This window comes from Ictidomys tridecemlineatus, chromosome 6, assembly GCF_052094955.1.
Source record: "Ictidomys tridecemlineatus isolate mIctTri1 chromosome 6, mIctTri1.hap1, whole genome shotgun sequence".
In the NCBI taxonomy this organism is placed as follows: domain Eukaryota; kingdom Metazoa; phylum Chordata; class Mammalia; order Rodentia; family Sciuridae; genus Ictidomys; species Ictidomys tridecemlineatus.
In genome coordinates, this window is record NC_135482.1 from 64,366,478 (window position 1) to 64,382,399 (window position 15,922).

At 37.9% G+C, this 15,922-nt stretch overlaps 2 protein-coding genes and 1 pseudogene across 9 annotated transcripts in view; 2 read left to right on the forward strand and 1 right to left on the reverse strand.

The window, feature by feature from the left end:
* Positions 1–11,594, reverse strand: part of Larp4 (La ribonucleoprotein 4) — a 71,319-nt gene extending 59,725 nt beyond the window's left edge. For 2 of the 8 annotated variants that reach the window (XM_013358470.4, XM_013358469.4), the window contains exon 1: positions 10,058–10,230. In XM_013358470.4, coding sequence (XP_013213924.2) covers positions 10,058–10,075 — 18 coding nt within the window. In that variant the 5' untranslated portion in view covers positions 10,076–10,230. Of the gene's footprint in view, positions 1–546; positions 590–9,626; positions 9,709–9,869; positions 10,014–10,057; positions 10,231–11,576 lie in introns of those variants that run through there. The other 6 variants (XM_078014700.1, XM_021726152.3, XM_078014702.1 and 3 more) reach the window with 6 other exon arrangements.
* On the forward strand, positions 1,634–1,730 carry LOC120888726 (U6 spliceosomal RNA; annotated as a pseudogene).
* A 2,563-nt stretch (positions 11,595–14,157) lies between the features above and the next one.
* Positions 14,158–15,922, forward strand: part of Fam186a (family with sequence similarity 186 member A) — a 60,035-nt gene continuing 58,270 nt past the window's right edge. The window contains exon 1 of the mRNA XM_078015848.1: positions 14,158–14,334. Coding sequence (XP_077871974.1) covers positions 14,158–14,334 — 177 coding nt within the window. The remainder of the gene's footprint in view (positions 14,335–15,922) is intronic.

The window sequence follows — 15,922 nt, forward strand, 5'->3', positions numbered from 1 at the left end:
TTAAAGGATGTAAAAACTGCTCTGGGCTGGGGCTGGGGCTGGGGCTCAGCAGTAGCATACTTGCCTGACACGCTTGAGGCGCTGGGTTCTATTCTCAGCACAGCATATAGATAAATAAAGGTCTGTCAACAACTTAAAAAAATATATTAAAAAAACCCCTGCTTTAAGTATACCCTGAAACTATCTGTCAGCATACACATGGTATGCAAGCATACAAACTCAGACACTCAACAAAAAATATCCACACTATCCCTAAAGGGAGACAGATCAACTACCATTCCTTCCCCCAACCTCCACCAACACCTCTATTTCTAAGTGATATATGTCACTCCCAAATAAGAAGAGCAGTCTAAATTACTGGACCATTTAATGCAAAATCCTATCTGGAGAGCAAAGGAAAAAAGGGAAACAGTAAATTCTTATCAAAATGATTATCTCCTTGTTCCAAGATCAGTTTTAAGGTAATAAGTAGAACAAAGTGATAGGGAAGAGTCACTATAAATATGGTAAACCCATCTCTTTGGCTATACATAACCTTTTACTTACCTATTTACTATCAGAAATCCCATGCCACTTAACCCCATAAATGCTGTAAAACAGAAATAAAATATATAAATTGGTTAAACTGACTTGCCCCAAGGCAGATCAGTCTATCCAGGTTCAGTTTTTTTGTTTTTAAATACTTTTTTAGTCATTGATGGACCTTTATTTATTTGTATGTGGTGCTGAGAATTGAACCCAGGGCCTCACATGTACCAGGGAAGTGCTCTGCCACTGAGCCACAACCCAAGCTCCCACCAAGTTCAGTTTTTATCTCTAAGAATAACAGGGCCATGACATTTAAGGTACTTATTAAGACCCCCACATACACCAATGAAAAACAAAATGTCATTTCATCTAGTATAACTTCAGTCCTACAGAAAGACAGGAGTACTTTATGAAAGTAAAAATTTAAAAAGTGGGAATTCTTCACTCAGAATAATAACACTTCAGAAACAATTCATCTTCATTAATAATCTGTTAAATACTATCACCATCCATATTTTACAGATAAGGAAAAGGTTACCTCACCTCACCTTAAGGTAAAATATCACACCTACAGTGACACAACTAATAAGACTGAGCCAGGATTTGATCCTAGGTATTCTGGAGCATCCATGCTCTTGATCATTATACTCATTACCTGAGAGGACCCTTTAAGCCAGTTATACTACATAGGAATATTATAAATCTCCTCTCCTTGCCAAATGGTCTCTGGCCCCAGTTGTGCCTAGAGTGACTAATGATCCAGAAGAAACAGACACAAAAAACAGCCACCAGATAAGAACTAGAATTCCCAGGGCAGAAGTCACTTGGGATCTGCCACAATTTCTACTCTAGGGCAAAGGTACTGTTAAATTTCATTTGAAGAAAAAAATAACATTCATGGTAGCCTACGTAACAGAATTTACCCAATCACAAAATATTTATCCTAATCTCAAATTGTTTTGTCTGTTAAGTCCATGATGGCAGTGACCTTATCTATGGTTTATTGCTCTCTGGCACTTTCAACAGTGACCAGAACATAGGAGACCCACAAGAAATTTTGTTTAATGAATCAATACAAGTACATACTAGTCAGTGTTTCTCAAACTTTAATGTGCTTAAGATTCACCAAAGGAATGATACAGAGAAGATTAGCATGGCCCCTGCACAGGATGACACAAATTTGAGAAGCATTCCAAAAATAAATAAATAAATAAACCAAAAAAAAAAAAGAAAAAAGAAAAAACCAGATTCACCAAAGGGAGACAGAACAGAGGTGTATGCCTGAAATACTAGTGGCTTCGGAGGCTAAGGCAGGAGGTTCAAAAGTTCAAAGCCAGCCTCAGCAACTCAGTCAAGACCTTGTCTCAAAATAAAAACCAAAAAGGGCTGAGAATTTAGCTCAGTGGGAAAGGGGTCCTAGGTTAAATCCCCAGTGTTTCTCTCTCTCCCTCCTTCTCTCTCTCTCTCTGACACACACACACATACACAAACACACAGAATCAAGGCCCACTCATCATTCACTGTCAAAGAATACCTGAGTTTATTTTGCTAATAAAGCTATTGCCACTGAACCTTAGAGGAAAATATGCAAATTATATCCCCAAATCTTCAGATGGAATCTGTCAACTGTTCGAAAAACAGGGTATGGTAGCACACCCCAATAATACCAGCTACTTCAGGAGACTGAAGCAGGATGATCACAATTTCAAGGTCAGCTTGGGCAATTTAGTAAGATCCTGTCTCAAAATAAAAAATATAAAGGGCTGGAGTCAAGCGCAGTGGGACACACTCAGTAATCCCAGTATCTGAGAGGTTGAAGCATGAAGATCACAAGTTCTGGGCCGGGCTCAGTAATTCAGCAGAAGATCCTAAACAACTTATCAAGATACTGTCTCAAAATAAAAATAAAAGGACTGGGGATGTAGCTCAGTGGTAAAGCACTTGGCTACCTGTATAAAGTCTTGAGTTCAGGTCCCAGTATCACCAAACAAACAAAAAACACTAAAACCAAAAATGTAAGCCTCTCTATATTAGTAGCACTTTTGGTGGGTCTTGAATTGCTAGGAAAACATTATAAAGTTACACATTTCTCTCTAGAAAGTTCTACAGAAAATTCATGAATCCTCTTAATAAAGAATAATAAAGTTCTTAGTAAAGAACTTTAGCTGCTAGTATTCTAGCTACTTGGGAGGCTGAGAGGAGAATCAAAAGTTCTAGGCTAGCTTCAACAATTTAGCAATACCCTGTCTCAAAATGGATGAATACACCTATTTAAGACAGAGGATAAAATAGATAGGACCAGGGATGTAGCTCAGTGGAAAAGAACCCTGGGTTCAATCCCCAGTACAATTAAATATTGGGGGTGTGTGTGGATGTAATCCTGTTCCCCCCCACACACCAAATCTAGCATTAGCAATTAAATAGATTAGGATAGTCTTCAAATTCTGAGCCTTTACTTCAGTTGGTAAGCTGAGAGACCAATCGGATAAAGCTGATAAATTCTGTTACAAATGAACTTAACTAACCTCCAAACTCAAATGATCAAATAATCATTTTCAGGAATTTTTTTTTAAAATTCCTGTAGTGACTATTAAGCCAGCAAACCCCTAGTTACTTTAAATGTAAACAACCAGAAAATGGAGATGAGAATTTACCTTTCATATGTATATACTGAACCAGCAATCACAAAAAGAATGCTTATGATTCTAAAAGCTTGCTTATGATTCTAAAAGCTTTAATGTAACTATCAATCCTCTTAATAACCCCCCCAGATATATATTAATATTATCCTGATGTAACAGTACATTATCTTCAATTTACAGGTAGGAAACTGAGAAACGTGCCCACAGGCATACATCTACAAAGTGATCCAGTCTAAGCAGGGAGTTAGCCTGGTCCCAGATTCACTTTTTGTTTTAAGATGGGTCTCACTATGTCAACCAGGCTGGTTTCAGATTCCTTGGCTCAGGTGATCTTCCTGCTTTAGCTTCCCTAGAAGTTAAAACTACAGGTATGGGCCGCCTTGCCCAGTGTACATATTTTTAACCATTCTTTTATACAACCTTGCATATGAATGTCTTATATTATTCAGTAACTGCCTTCCTATTTTTTCCCTCCATCCAACTCAAAAGCCTAGAATAAACTCTAACCCCTGCAACCCAAGAGGCTGAGGTAGGATTATAAGTTCAAAGACAGCCTTAGCAACTCAATGAGACCTTATTTGTAAATAAAATACGAAAAAGGACTGAGGATGTGGCTCAGTAGTTAAGTTCCCTGGGTTCAATCCCCAGTACAAAAAAAGAAAAAAAAAATCCAGTGGCTTCTGGAAGGCAACTGCTTAGGTATCAGTAATTTATATACCAATATAGTGCCGAGGATTAAATGATATTAAGCCCTTACCCAGATTATTATAAAACTTAATATATATAAATACTGTAAGCACCACAAACACAACTGACAGAATACAGATAAAAACAAATTACAGGGCTATGGTTGTGGCTCAGTGGTAGAACACTTACCTAGCATGTGTGAGGACCAGGGTTCGATTCTCAGCACAGCATATAAATAAAAAGTCCACTGACAACTTAAAAATTACATACACATATTTTTATATAAAGAACAAACGACAGGATTATACCTGCCTCAGGTCATAGAATTAACATTTGAACCTAGGATCCCCAAAGTCTTACAGAAAACAATGCATCATACAAAATATTCATAATGTTTTCAAGAAAACTAAAAACCTGCCTCCAGTATTAAACTTTAAAGAAAACAAAACAAAGCACAGATAACAGTTATGATACATCAAAACACTAAGAACTCTATCAAAGCCAAAGGGTCACTTTCCATTTTCACTGAAGGATATTCAAAGGTTTAAAAAAAAAAAAAAAAACCCAAACAAAAACAACATTTTTTAAAAATAACTTGACAATGATACCTGGATTAATAATTTTGGGGAGGATACTGGGGATTGAACTCAGGAGCACTCAACCACTGAGCTACAATCCCCAGCCCTATTTTGTATTTTATTTAGAAACAGGGTTTCACAGAGTTGCTTAGCACCTTGCTTTTGCTGAGGCTGGCTTTGAACTCGCAATCCTCTTGAGTCAGTCTCTTGAATCACTAAAAAATTCTTAACTTTCTCTATTTTGTACTCCTGTGCAACAAAGACTCAGACTCCATTTCTAATTACAGGGTCAAAATCTTGTTTTAAGCTCCAAGGTAGAAAACCAAAATTACATATTTGAAATATTCCTGTTTAATATCAAGGATTACTTCCATTAGCTAAGAAATATGAAACTGGCAGTCAGCACAAATTCAACTCAACCAAAATATAAAATAGTTGAGTATCAATATTTCTTTCCCTCAGTACTGGGGATTGAAGCTAGGGTGCCATACTACTGAGCTACATCCCTAGTCTTTTTTGAGATTAGGGTCTCACTAAATTGCTGAGGCAGATCTCAAACTTGTAATTCTCCTGTGTCAGCCTCCGGAGTGGAGTGGATGACATTACAGGTGTACCCCATCACACCCAGTTGAAGATCAAGGTTACTAACTATTAGGTGGTGGTGGTTGTTTTTTTTTTAAAAAAACATACTACCAGCTCCAGTATATAGTCCAAAATTGAACTGTTCAAAACTCACTTATAACTTTCCTTGGCAAAGATTTCACAATTTATTCATTTTTTTTTGGTCAGTCAGTGATATCCAATAACTACTAATAAAGAAGCTGATGGGAAACAACTGAGTACGTTATTTGGGGCAAAAGGCACACTACTAATAATTAACAAAATTATTAAAAATTATCCAGGCAAATATCTTACAACTTATTTCAGAATCTAAAACTAGTAATGTTATTGCCTAAAAAAGCAAGAAAACTTTTTTAACACTGGGTCTCACTATGCTGCCCAGACTGGTCTCCAACTCCAGAGCTCAAATGATTCTCAAACCTCAGCATCCCCAGTACTGGGGTTACAGGTGCATGGAATCCGCCCAGCTAAAATTTATTTTTTTTATTACATTAAATCCTAGGAAACACAGAAATGAGGAATTACTGTTTAATGAGCAGACAGCTTCATTATCCCAAGATGAAACAAGTTCTGGAGTTGTATGGTTGTAATGGTTGCACAACAATGTGCACATCTTTAAAAATAACAATGAATTGTAAACTTAATAGTTAAAAATGATAAACTTTATATGTATTTTACCATAGTTAAAAATTATCTTGGCCAGGAGTGATGGAACACATCTGCAAATCCCTGCAAGTTGGGACGCTGAGGCAAGAGAATTTCAAGTTAGAGGCCAGCCTTAACAACTTAATGAGGGAATATGGTCTAAAAAATGATCAACATGTTAACAAAATTACAACCTGTCTCCAGGTGCTCAAAAATTTTAAACAACTTGACAGCACATGGAAGAAGGGCACATATCACTGTTTAAAATACAAAATATGCTGTAAAGGAATTTAAGTCAGGTCACATTTGACAACTTTGTACATTATCCATACTTTTTTCCCCTCTTCCCAGACAGAAACTGTCTCAGAACATAGGTGTCTTCAAAAAACAAAACACACAAACTACCTTAAATCAAAATAGTCCCTCGATGAAAGAGAAGGTTAAACCAGGTCTGCTGGCATTAAACCCAGTGACCAGGGAGAGTGAGGCAGGAGGATCACAAATTCCAGGCCAGTCTCAGGAACTTAGTGAGACCCTATCTCAAAATAAAAAATAAAAAGGGCTGGGGATATAGCTCAGTGACAAAATACCCTTGGGTTCAATCCCCAGTACAAAAAAAAAGGAAAGAAAAAAAAAGTTCAAGTTTAAAAAAATTGCAAGTAAGTATTACTTTAAATTCCTTATCTGCCTTTAGATGTCTATTACAAAATAACTATGATTTATGAGATCTAATTCCAGATTCAACTTTAATTAGCTATATAATCTTGACAAGTTCTCTGTGCCTTAGTTTCTTTTATCTTTAAGATGGGGATAAGAATACCTCAAAGAGATGTGAAGCTTGAGCGGATACATACATACATACATATATATGCAAAAATATCTAATGTGCCAGAAACTTAGGAGGCAGAGACATGGGGATGAAACATATCCAGACCAGGCCTGGAGCTTTAGCTCAGTGGCAGAGCACTTGCCTAGCATGTGTGAGTCACTGGGTTTGATCCTTAGTACCATATAAAAATAAAATCAAGGCCTTCTGTCCATCTATAGCTATCCCACCAATTCCAGTTATAAACTTTTTAAGCTGGGCGTCTCTTTGGGAAAAAAAAATACATGCAAGTAATATTTCAATCACAACCACAGAGGAGTCATGGATCTCAGATTAACTCTGCCAAAGATAATATCCACAAGCAACTTCATTTAATAAAGTGGTTCTTAACCTTTCGTGCCAGACTTCTTTAGTCTGATTGATCTATGGATCTCTTCTCTGAATTTTGTGTATGTGTACATACTAGGGATTGAACCCAGGGGCACTTAACCACATCCCCAGCCGTTTTTATTTTTTATTTCGTAATAGGGCATCTCTAAATTGCTTAGCACCTTGCTAAATTGCAAAGCTGGCTTTGAACTTATGATCTTCCTGTCTCAGACTCCCCAGCCCTTGGGGAGGTGCACCACCACAAACAGGTCTCAGACTCTTTTAAAACACCACCTGAAGTATATAGGATTTCAAAGCAAACCAGTAATATTGAAATATAGTTATCAAAATATTTTAAAACGTCTAATATGGTAGTGAATGTCCTTTAAGTAAATTTCTAAACATATAAAAAGGAATAATGAGCATAAACAATATTTCAAGATATCTATAAAACCTCTAATATAAAAAACCTGGTTTTTCTCTTGGTGACAAAGTCACAAACTCTGCTGTCTTCTTTGAATTTAAAAAAAAATTGATTCTTTTCCATCTAGATTCCTGTCCAAAGCTAAGGAAAATAAACAGGCAAGTTTTTTCCTCAAACTCAACCTCAACTAAGGTACTTCTCCAGTTTTATCCAGGAACCTAAATGAAGAATCCTGGTGAGCCAAAGACTTATATTCTGAAAGCCAGACTTCAGACTTTAGTCCCACCTTATTTACACCTGAATTACTTTAGACATCTGAGCTTTGTTTCCCCTCATTGAGAATAATTTCTGTATCATGAGGTTTTAAGAATCAAATATTAGGAAAATGCCAAATGACCAAAGCATTATTTTTGACAGATTTTAACACTATATGTTCAGTATCAAATATTTAATCACACTGTTAATCTTCAATAAAACTCATGATATGGGGCTGGGGATGTGGCTCGAGCGATAGCGTGCTCGCCTGGCATGCGTGCAGCTCGGTACGGTCCTCAGCACTACATACAAACAAAGATGTTGTGTCTGCCGAGAACTAAAAAAGAAATAAATATTTTTAAAAAATTCTCTCTTAAAAAAAACAACTCATGATATGAAGAACTGATTAATAGGAATATTAACTTTACATAATAGTTTAGTAAGATAAGGTAGAGCTGTCTAAACTGGGAAGTGAGGACTGATTTGACATTAGAATCCCCTGAATCTAAATCCCAGGGATTTTTTGGTTTTTGTTACTGAAGACTGAACCCAGGGGCACCTACCACTGGCCTTTTTGTTTTTTATTTTGAGACAGGGTCTCACTAAATTGCTTAGGACCTCACCAAGTAGCTGAGGCTGGCTCTGAACTTGTGATCCTTCTGCCTCAACTTCCCACACTGCTTGGATTACAGGCTTACCCTAAATTCCAGTTCTACTGTTTGCCTCAGTTTCTTTCTTTGTAAAATGCTGCAATATCACTTTAGAGGTACTTACTTAATAAATGTACCTATTACTGAAATTCACAATTAATAACGCCAAAGGAATCAATCTAAAACTCTAAAAAGTTTACTTTGGAATTCACGTTGATATAAAGCAACTGCACAATCTTCTGCCTGACAAAACATACGCAAACTTAAAACTATGTAGTATTTGCTTGGCATAACATTCCTAAAACAAACTAGCACTGGCTTAAAATCAAATCGGATTTCTTATTCTGAAGAAAACTATGGATTTTAAAAGGATGAACAGGCAGAATGAGTTCAGCAATTTTAAACCTTTTAATGATGTGCTTGGAATATTCCAATGAATGTTTATTATTAATGTTGATATACTCTAAAATAGATTTAAACTTAATTGAAAGATCTCTGCGCTGGTGATGTAGCTCAGTGGTTTAGCACTTAACTTTGCCTAGCACGCTTGAAGCCCTGGATTCAATTCCCAGCACCACAGAACAATAAAAATCACTTGACTTAATAGAAATACAGTATTAGGTTAAAAGAAAAATACTTTTTTACATTTACTTTCTGAAGGAATACTACGGAGTAAAATTCTCCCAGCCCACCACCCCACAAAACACTTTCCACCGGCTGCTCCTAGATCTCAGTCCATTATACAACCTGTAATTTCCTTCCCTCATAGAAAAGCTTATACTTTATACAGGCTTGATTAACAAAACCCAAGTTGCGAAGTTGCAGCTTTGCTGGTTGGATGTTTTCACAATATAAGAACAATATGATCTGGAAGCTACTCAAAGTATTAGCTAGGCAGTCAGCTGACGCTCACTGCACACAACAGAAGGACAGAAATGACAGAAATTAAAGTTCGCGTTTGTATAAGGCAGGTACCGCTACTTTGAAACCTAAAATAAGTCAAGAGTACGCGTTCCAGTTAAAGTAATAAAAGTATTTCTATTGCTCAAACTACAATACAAAAAAAAAACAACCCAGCTTTTCCCAGACTAAGTTTCTTTCATTCTTGGAATTTTCTTTGTAAAGAGGTTTTATTGGTTCATAGAACCAACCCGCATCACGCAGTCGCCGCCAGAGTAACTTTTACAAAAGGTCAAAGCGGTGCCTTTCAAGACTTCCAGACCTACAGGCTTCCCCTCCGTTCACAGTAACTCGTTTTCACCCATAGAACGTTCCAGAGATTTAGGGACATGCACCGAACAAAATTTGGTGGAAACTGCAAAAAAGCTTTTTTTCCCCAAACACCTAACTCTCCCCGCCCCCCGATAAAACTCTAAAACAAACCAAGAAAACACATTTCACCTTTTCCCTCCGGGGTCCCACATGTTGCTCACCTTCCTCCCAGAGGCCCCGCGAGGCCTCGCCTCACTCCGGAGAACGCGCCCACCTGATTACCCTTTTCTCCGACAGACTCCGCCCCCCCACCCCCGCCCGTTCGCCTCCTTTAGATCCATATGGGACACTTTTCGCTTCCTCTGATCCTCAAGCCAAACCAGACAAGCCCCCGATACCCCACCTCCCGTCCTCCCGTGGTATGGGCCTCACCCTCACAGCTTCCCAAAGTGTTGGGAGTGCGCAGAGCGGAGCTGCAGGCCTACACGGCCCAGGTGCTGTGTCAGCCTATCTGCCGGTTCCGCGGCGTGTACGGCCTGGAAAGTCACATGGCGGTGGGACCGGCCGGCGCCTCTACACTCCAGCTCTCCTCAGAGAAGAAGATTACCAAGTCCACTCACCTCCACGAAGAGCAACATGTCTTCCTCCGCTCGGCCCAATCGTTCCCGCCGCCGCGACTCCAACTGGCACGCAGGCCCGAGCCCCACTTGCTAGGATAAGGACACTCGCCTTGCCCCTCCACCCGGCAGTGGACCCGACTCCTCCCCCGCCGTCAGCCGCAGCGGCCCGACCCGCCCAGTCCCGCCTCCCTTGAAACAACAACTCTTTCCGGTTCTAGAGAAAAATTGCTTCCGGGAGAAGAGGAAGCCCTTGGCGCGCTCAACTTTGGCACTACACCTATTCCGCCGGCAGTGTGGAATGTACTATTCTCTGTCTGGGGTCGGGGGAGACTATCAGAAGGAGGCGTCATTCTGTGCCAAGAGATTGAGTGAAAATGTTATTGATGCATTTTATCCCTTGCCAGATAGGTACCACAGCCCTAATAATTCCACAGTTTTCATATTTCAAAATCTAGATCTGATTAGAAGCCGATCTTATGTGAAGTGTAGTGGAATAATCGCCCAGCCCTGTTGAAAACATAGTGGCTCACAGAAAAAGGCAGAGGGGGCGGGGGAGGGGGGTGGAAGCTGTAGAGTAGTAAAGATGTTAGTACTGCTATTGTATAGTAAATTCTTACTGTGTGCTTGGCAATATACCAAGCATTTTGCGTGAATTAATTTTAAAACAATCCTATGCAATAAATAGTTTTATTTTAATACACCACTTTACAGTTGAAGGAGCTCTCTGTGGAGGGCGGGTTTCCCTTAGGCACACCTTTAAAGAACTTTGCTCCAGGCTTGCTCAAAGGAGGTTTCCTGATTAACATAATGCATATAATTACACTTAATAGATAGCAACTCCATCGATTTTTCTGCCATACTTAAATAAAATAAAAATTAAGTTTTAAAAATTACCTTTATAATTTTTTGCTAGATTTATCCTTCCCTTACCAGTCCCATGCATACCCTAGTTCAGACACTTCTCTTTTGAAATAATCATGTCTTGATCTTTTCCAATGAATTTTTTTCCATTCCAATTTTTTATTCTTCTCTTTTTGGTACTGGGGATTGAACTCAGGGGCACTTTATAACTGAGCTACATCCCCAGCCCTTTTTATTTTTTATTTCGAGACAGGATTTTGCTAAATTGCTTAGGGCTCCCTAAATTACTGAGTCTGACCTAGAATTTGCAATCTTCCTGCCTCAACCTCCCAAGTCACTGGGACTATAGGCATGCTCCACTGCGCCCCAGACTCTCCTTCCTTATTTTCAAAAAATCTTCTAAAGTGAAGGTTTCATAATCTCCAAACTGCTGTTACTTGCTTTCAACACCTTGCCAATCTGATCCCTTGGAATTTCCCTTGTTTAGCCTTAAAGGAAATCTCTCACTTTCTCACATACCAAATTGATTCCATCATCAGATTGTTAGTAACACAGACCCTCCCTAGTCTGATTCCCCAGTAAACTCTCATTGCTTCATCTCATTGATTAGACCAATCTCTTCAATTGCCCCCCAAGATACAAACTCATTAGTACTCACCTCCAAAGCCATGACTCAAGGTATCTTCCCTATCTGCAGTGCCTTCATTTGTCAACCAACCATCTCTCTCCATAAAGTTTTCCCAAAGACTCTATTCTCCACAGATCCCTTCTTCATGTCCCTTTTTGCACTTGATTGTTATATTTTATCTCAAATTGTGTATTTTTTTTTTTTGTTTTTTAGTTTCTTCACAGGAACCTTATATATTCTTCTCAGTTTAGGATAATGATAGCTGCATAATAGTATCTCAACAAATGCTTGTCGAATGGTTAGAAGAATTTTGAAAGTTTGCTTTACAAAGACTTCATTTCCAATTGCTGATGAATTCCATGCTGCATGAAACATACAAGCAAGAGAGCAGGAGAGAGAGTAATAATGCTAAGTTAGTTAACATTTTGGCTGCTTTATGAATGCCTACTGGAATAAGCAATGAGAGAAAAGTTAAGTAAGGCTCTCACACATGAATATTATGATGAACAAAGTACTTAAAGAGGTGAATTGATAATGTCAAGAAATGCTGGATAATGCTGGGAGCAGTGATGCATGTCTGTAATCCCCGTAACTCAGGAAGCTGAGGCAGAATGATCACAAGTTCAAGACCAGCCTTATCAACTTAATGAGACCCTGTCTGAAAATTAAAAATTAAAAGAACGGGAGGGGGGAAAAATTAAAAGAACTGGGGTTATAGCTCAATGGTAAAGCACCCCTGGGCTCAATCCCCAATACCATCCCCCAAAAACTAACTAAATAAATAAATGCTGGATAATGATAGGTATTTTAATCAGACCTCATATTTATAAAAATAACTCCTTAATTGTAGTCCTTTCAGAAAACATTATGGAAAAAAAAGAAAACATGAGTTTTCTTTTACATTCATGAGTAAATGAATGAAGTTGGTCTGACAATCAAAGTATTTTGGGGTTTAAAAAAGTTTCCACAAAGGCTGGGAGGTAGCTTCGTTGGTAGAGTGATTGCCTGACATGCGTAAGGCTCTGGGTTCAATCCCTAGCACCACTAAAAAAAAAAAAAAAAAAAAAAAAAAGTTTCCACAAGGAAAGATACTGAAAATAATAATGCATCTCTACATTTTACTCAGTTTCTCTGGGAGAACTGATGAAAAATATGCCAAATATGAGAAAAACAAAAGTAGAGCATCTGGTTTTGGGAAGTTCACCAAGGAGTGGATAAATAATAGTTATATTTTAATGAGATAAATACTATAATAAAAAATTTACAAGTGATTTGAGAACATAGAGGAGGGAATCACTCAGAAAATGACATCTTAAAGAGAAGGGAAAATATGTAATTTGCTCCCTAATATACTGATTATCTTTAAAACATCAAAATTGTGTTTTTACAAATTACGAAACATAAATTTTATAATTTTACAAGATATCATTATAAGACTAATTTTACAATATATTTACCAAAAGGTCTTAAATAAGAAGTTCTGATAGAGAAATTGTTATACGTCCATAATTTGTATAAAATTTAAACCTGTAAAATGATACTATATAGTTTATGAACACATGCAAAACTATGTAGACTAGATACAGATACATTAAATTCATGATTGTTATTGCCTTTGGAATGGAAGAGGGGAAGGAAGAAATCTGGGGAGGACAATAAAGGGGACGTCAGCTCTCTAAAACTTTCCTTTATTTAAAAATATCTGAAGCAAAACTAAGAGAAAACTAACAAAAATCAAAAATGCTAAAGACTTTTGTGTAAGTAATAGGATTTGCTTTTAGTCATCTCTCTGTATTTACATTATAAGTAAAGGATTTAAGCTGACTAAGTGTAAAAATAAAGCTACACAGTGAACAAAACACCCTATCCTTTAATTGCTCCAGCCTCCTAAATCCTTTCACCTCCTCTGTAATCAAAGGAGCTGCCTAAAGCACTCCTCTTCTCAGGTGGAAAGCAGCCTTTAGCATTCCTTTTGATTTTTTTGAGCCAACTATGAAACTTGAATTTCAGTCAATTTCCTTAAAAAAGAAGAAGAAAAAGAGGAGGAGGAGGAGGAGGAGGAAGAGTGTGATATGCATCCAAATAATATCTTCCAATTACTACATGTCTAGGAAAAGTTAAGGGACAGCTGTGAAAATTGTAAAGTACTATCCTATAACAGGTTTAAAAATATTTAAGCGAAACTAAGAAGAAAGAAGAACCAAGAATTACATTTGATATACTGGATTGCATCTTGAATTCTAACACCTAGATTTCAAGTTCATTTAAGCAGGGCTACGTCTTCTATTTCTTTTAGTGTTCCTGTTGTCTATTCTTTCCTCCCCTCCCTCCCCCCTTCACCCGTCTACCAACACAGCATATAGAATGCCTAGTTCTCTGCATATAGTAAGCACTTTTAAAATGTATGAGTCAATATTAATGTCACAGTGGATCTATTATGACATCACTGGGTCTGGAATACCATGGTTAGGAATCAGTTGGTAGTAGGCTAAGTCACAATCTCTAGGAGCAGGAGTCTGGCTTCCTAGTGGAAATACTTTTATTAGCATTTGCCTATATTCTGTGGAAAAGAATAAAAGAAAAACACCCAAAATTTCAAACATTTACCAAAATGAGAAATGAGGTAGATAGTGATTCTGAATCAGAAAAAGAGAATGATGCCTCGACCATGAGAAGAAAGCCTGGAAGTACCCTTGATGTTCCAGTGGTCTCTTACCTTGAAATCCCACTCTCAGTACAGACAGTCATCTCTAGGATTGAAAAAGCACAGCTCATACGAGCCAAAGAGGTAGGTAGTGAATCAGAAAATTTATAGATTACAAGTTTTTTTTTTAAACTTTTCATCACCAGGTACATTTTTTTTAGAACTAATTTTTTATTGATGATATTTAACTGTATTTGAGAAAATATTGACTTCAAATGATGATTTCACCTGACTAATGGATAACAAGATCCAAATTGATGTTAATCTCTTCAGACTAGGAATTAATGAATCCATTTAAGAAGTAAATCAAGGCTTGCTTAGCATGCTCAAGGTCCTAGGTTCAATCCCCAGCACTAGAAACAAAAAAAAAAAAAAGAAAAGAAAAGAAAAGAAAAAGAGAGAGAGAGAGAGAGAGAGAGAGAGAGAGAGAGAGGAAAAAGATATAAATATTGGTACTTTCTCACTCTCCAGGCAGAATTTCCCTGTTCCAACTAGCAACAATAACAATGTCTATTTTCTTTTGCAATTCTGGCCATTCAACCCAGGGACTTCTACATGCTAGGCAAGTGCTCTACCACTAAGCTGCATACCTAGCACATTTTATATTATATTAAATTAATGAATTTACCCATGACCTCCAAAAGTTTTTCATGCCTCTTTATAAGACTTCTACATGCCTTCCCTGTCACGGACCTTAATCCCCAGATAACTACCAATCAGTTTCCTTTCTTTTTCTTTTCTTTTTTTATGGAACTGGGGATAGAACCCAAGGGCACTCTACAACTGAGTGACATCCCCAGTGCTTTTTATTTTTAGTTTTGAGACAGGGTTTCACTAAATTGCTAAAGCTGGCCTAGAATTTGAGATCCTCTAACCTCAGCTTCCTTGATGCTGGGATTATCCTGCTGAATATAACTTCTTTGGGGTGGAGGGTACTGGGGATTGAACTCAAGGGCACTCAACCACTGAGCCACATCCCCAGCCCTATTTTGTTATTTAGAGACAGGGATTCACTGAGTTGCTTAGCACCTCACCATTGCTAAGGCTAGCTTTGAACGCATGATCCTCCTGTCTCAGCCTCCGGAGCTGCTGGGGATTACAGGTGTGCGCCACCATGCCCATCTCTGAGCTGCCTTTGAACTAGAGATCCTTCTGTTTTAGCCTCTGTAGTCACTGGGATTACAGGCATGTGCCTTCATCCCTAGCTGAATACAACTTCTTTATCAGATGGGTGATTTGCAAGTATTTTCTCCCATTCTGTGACTTGTCCTTTTCTTCTTCTAATAGTGTTTTTCAAATAACATAAGTTTCAAGTCCAGTTTATTGTTTCCTTTAGTGGTTCCTGCTTTTGGTGTGATAAGTAAGCAAAATTTTGCCTAACCCAAGGGCACATTTCTCCTATGTATTTTTCTAGACCTTTTAGACTTCTGGATTTTACACTTGGGTCTATGATCCACTTTGTCTTAATCTTTGTATATGATGTCATATATAGATTAGGGTTCTTTTTTTATATTTATTTTTTAGTTTTCAGTGGACACAACATCTTTATTTTTATGTGGTGCCGAGGATCGAACCCAGCACCCCACGCATGCCAGGGGAACGAGTTACCGCTTGAGCCACATCCCCAGCCTCTAGGGTTCTTTTTTAAAAAAAATAATTATTGCAGCTCCAT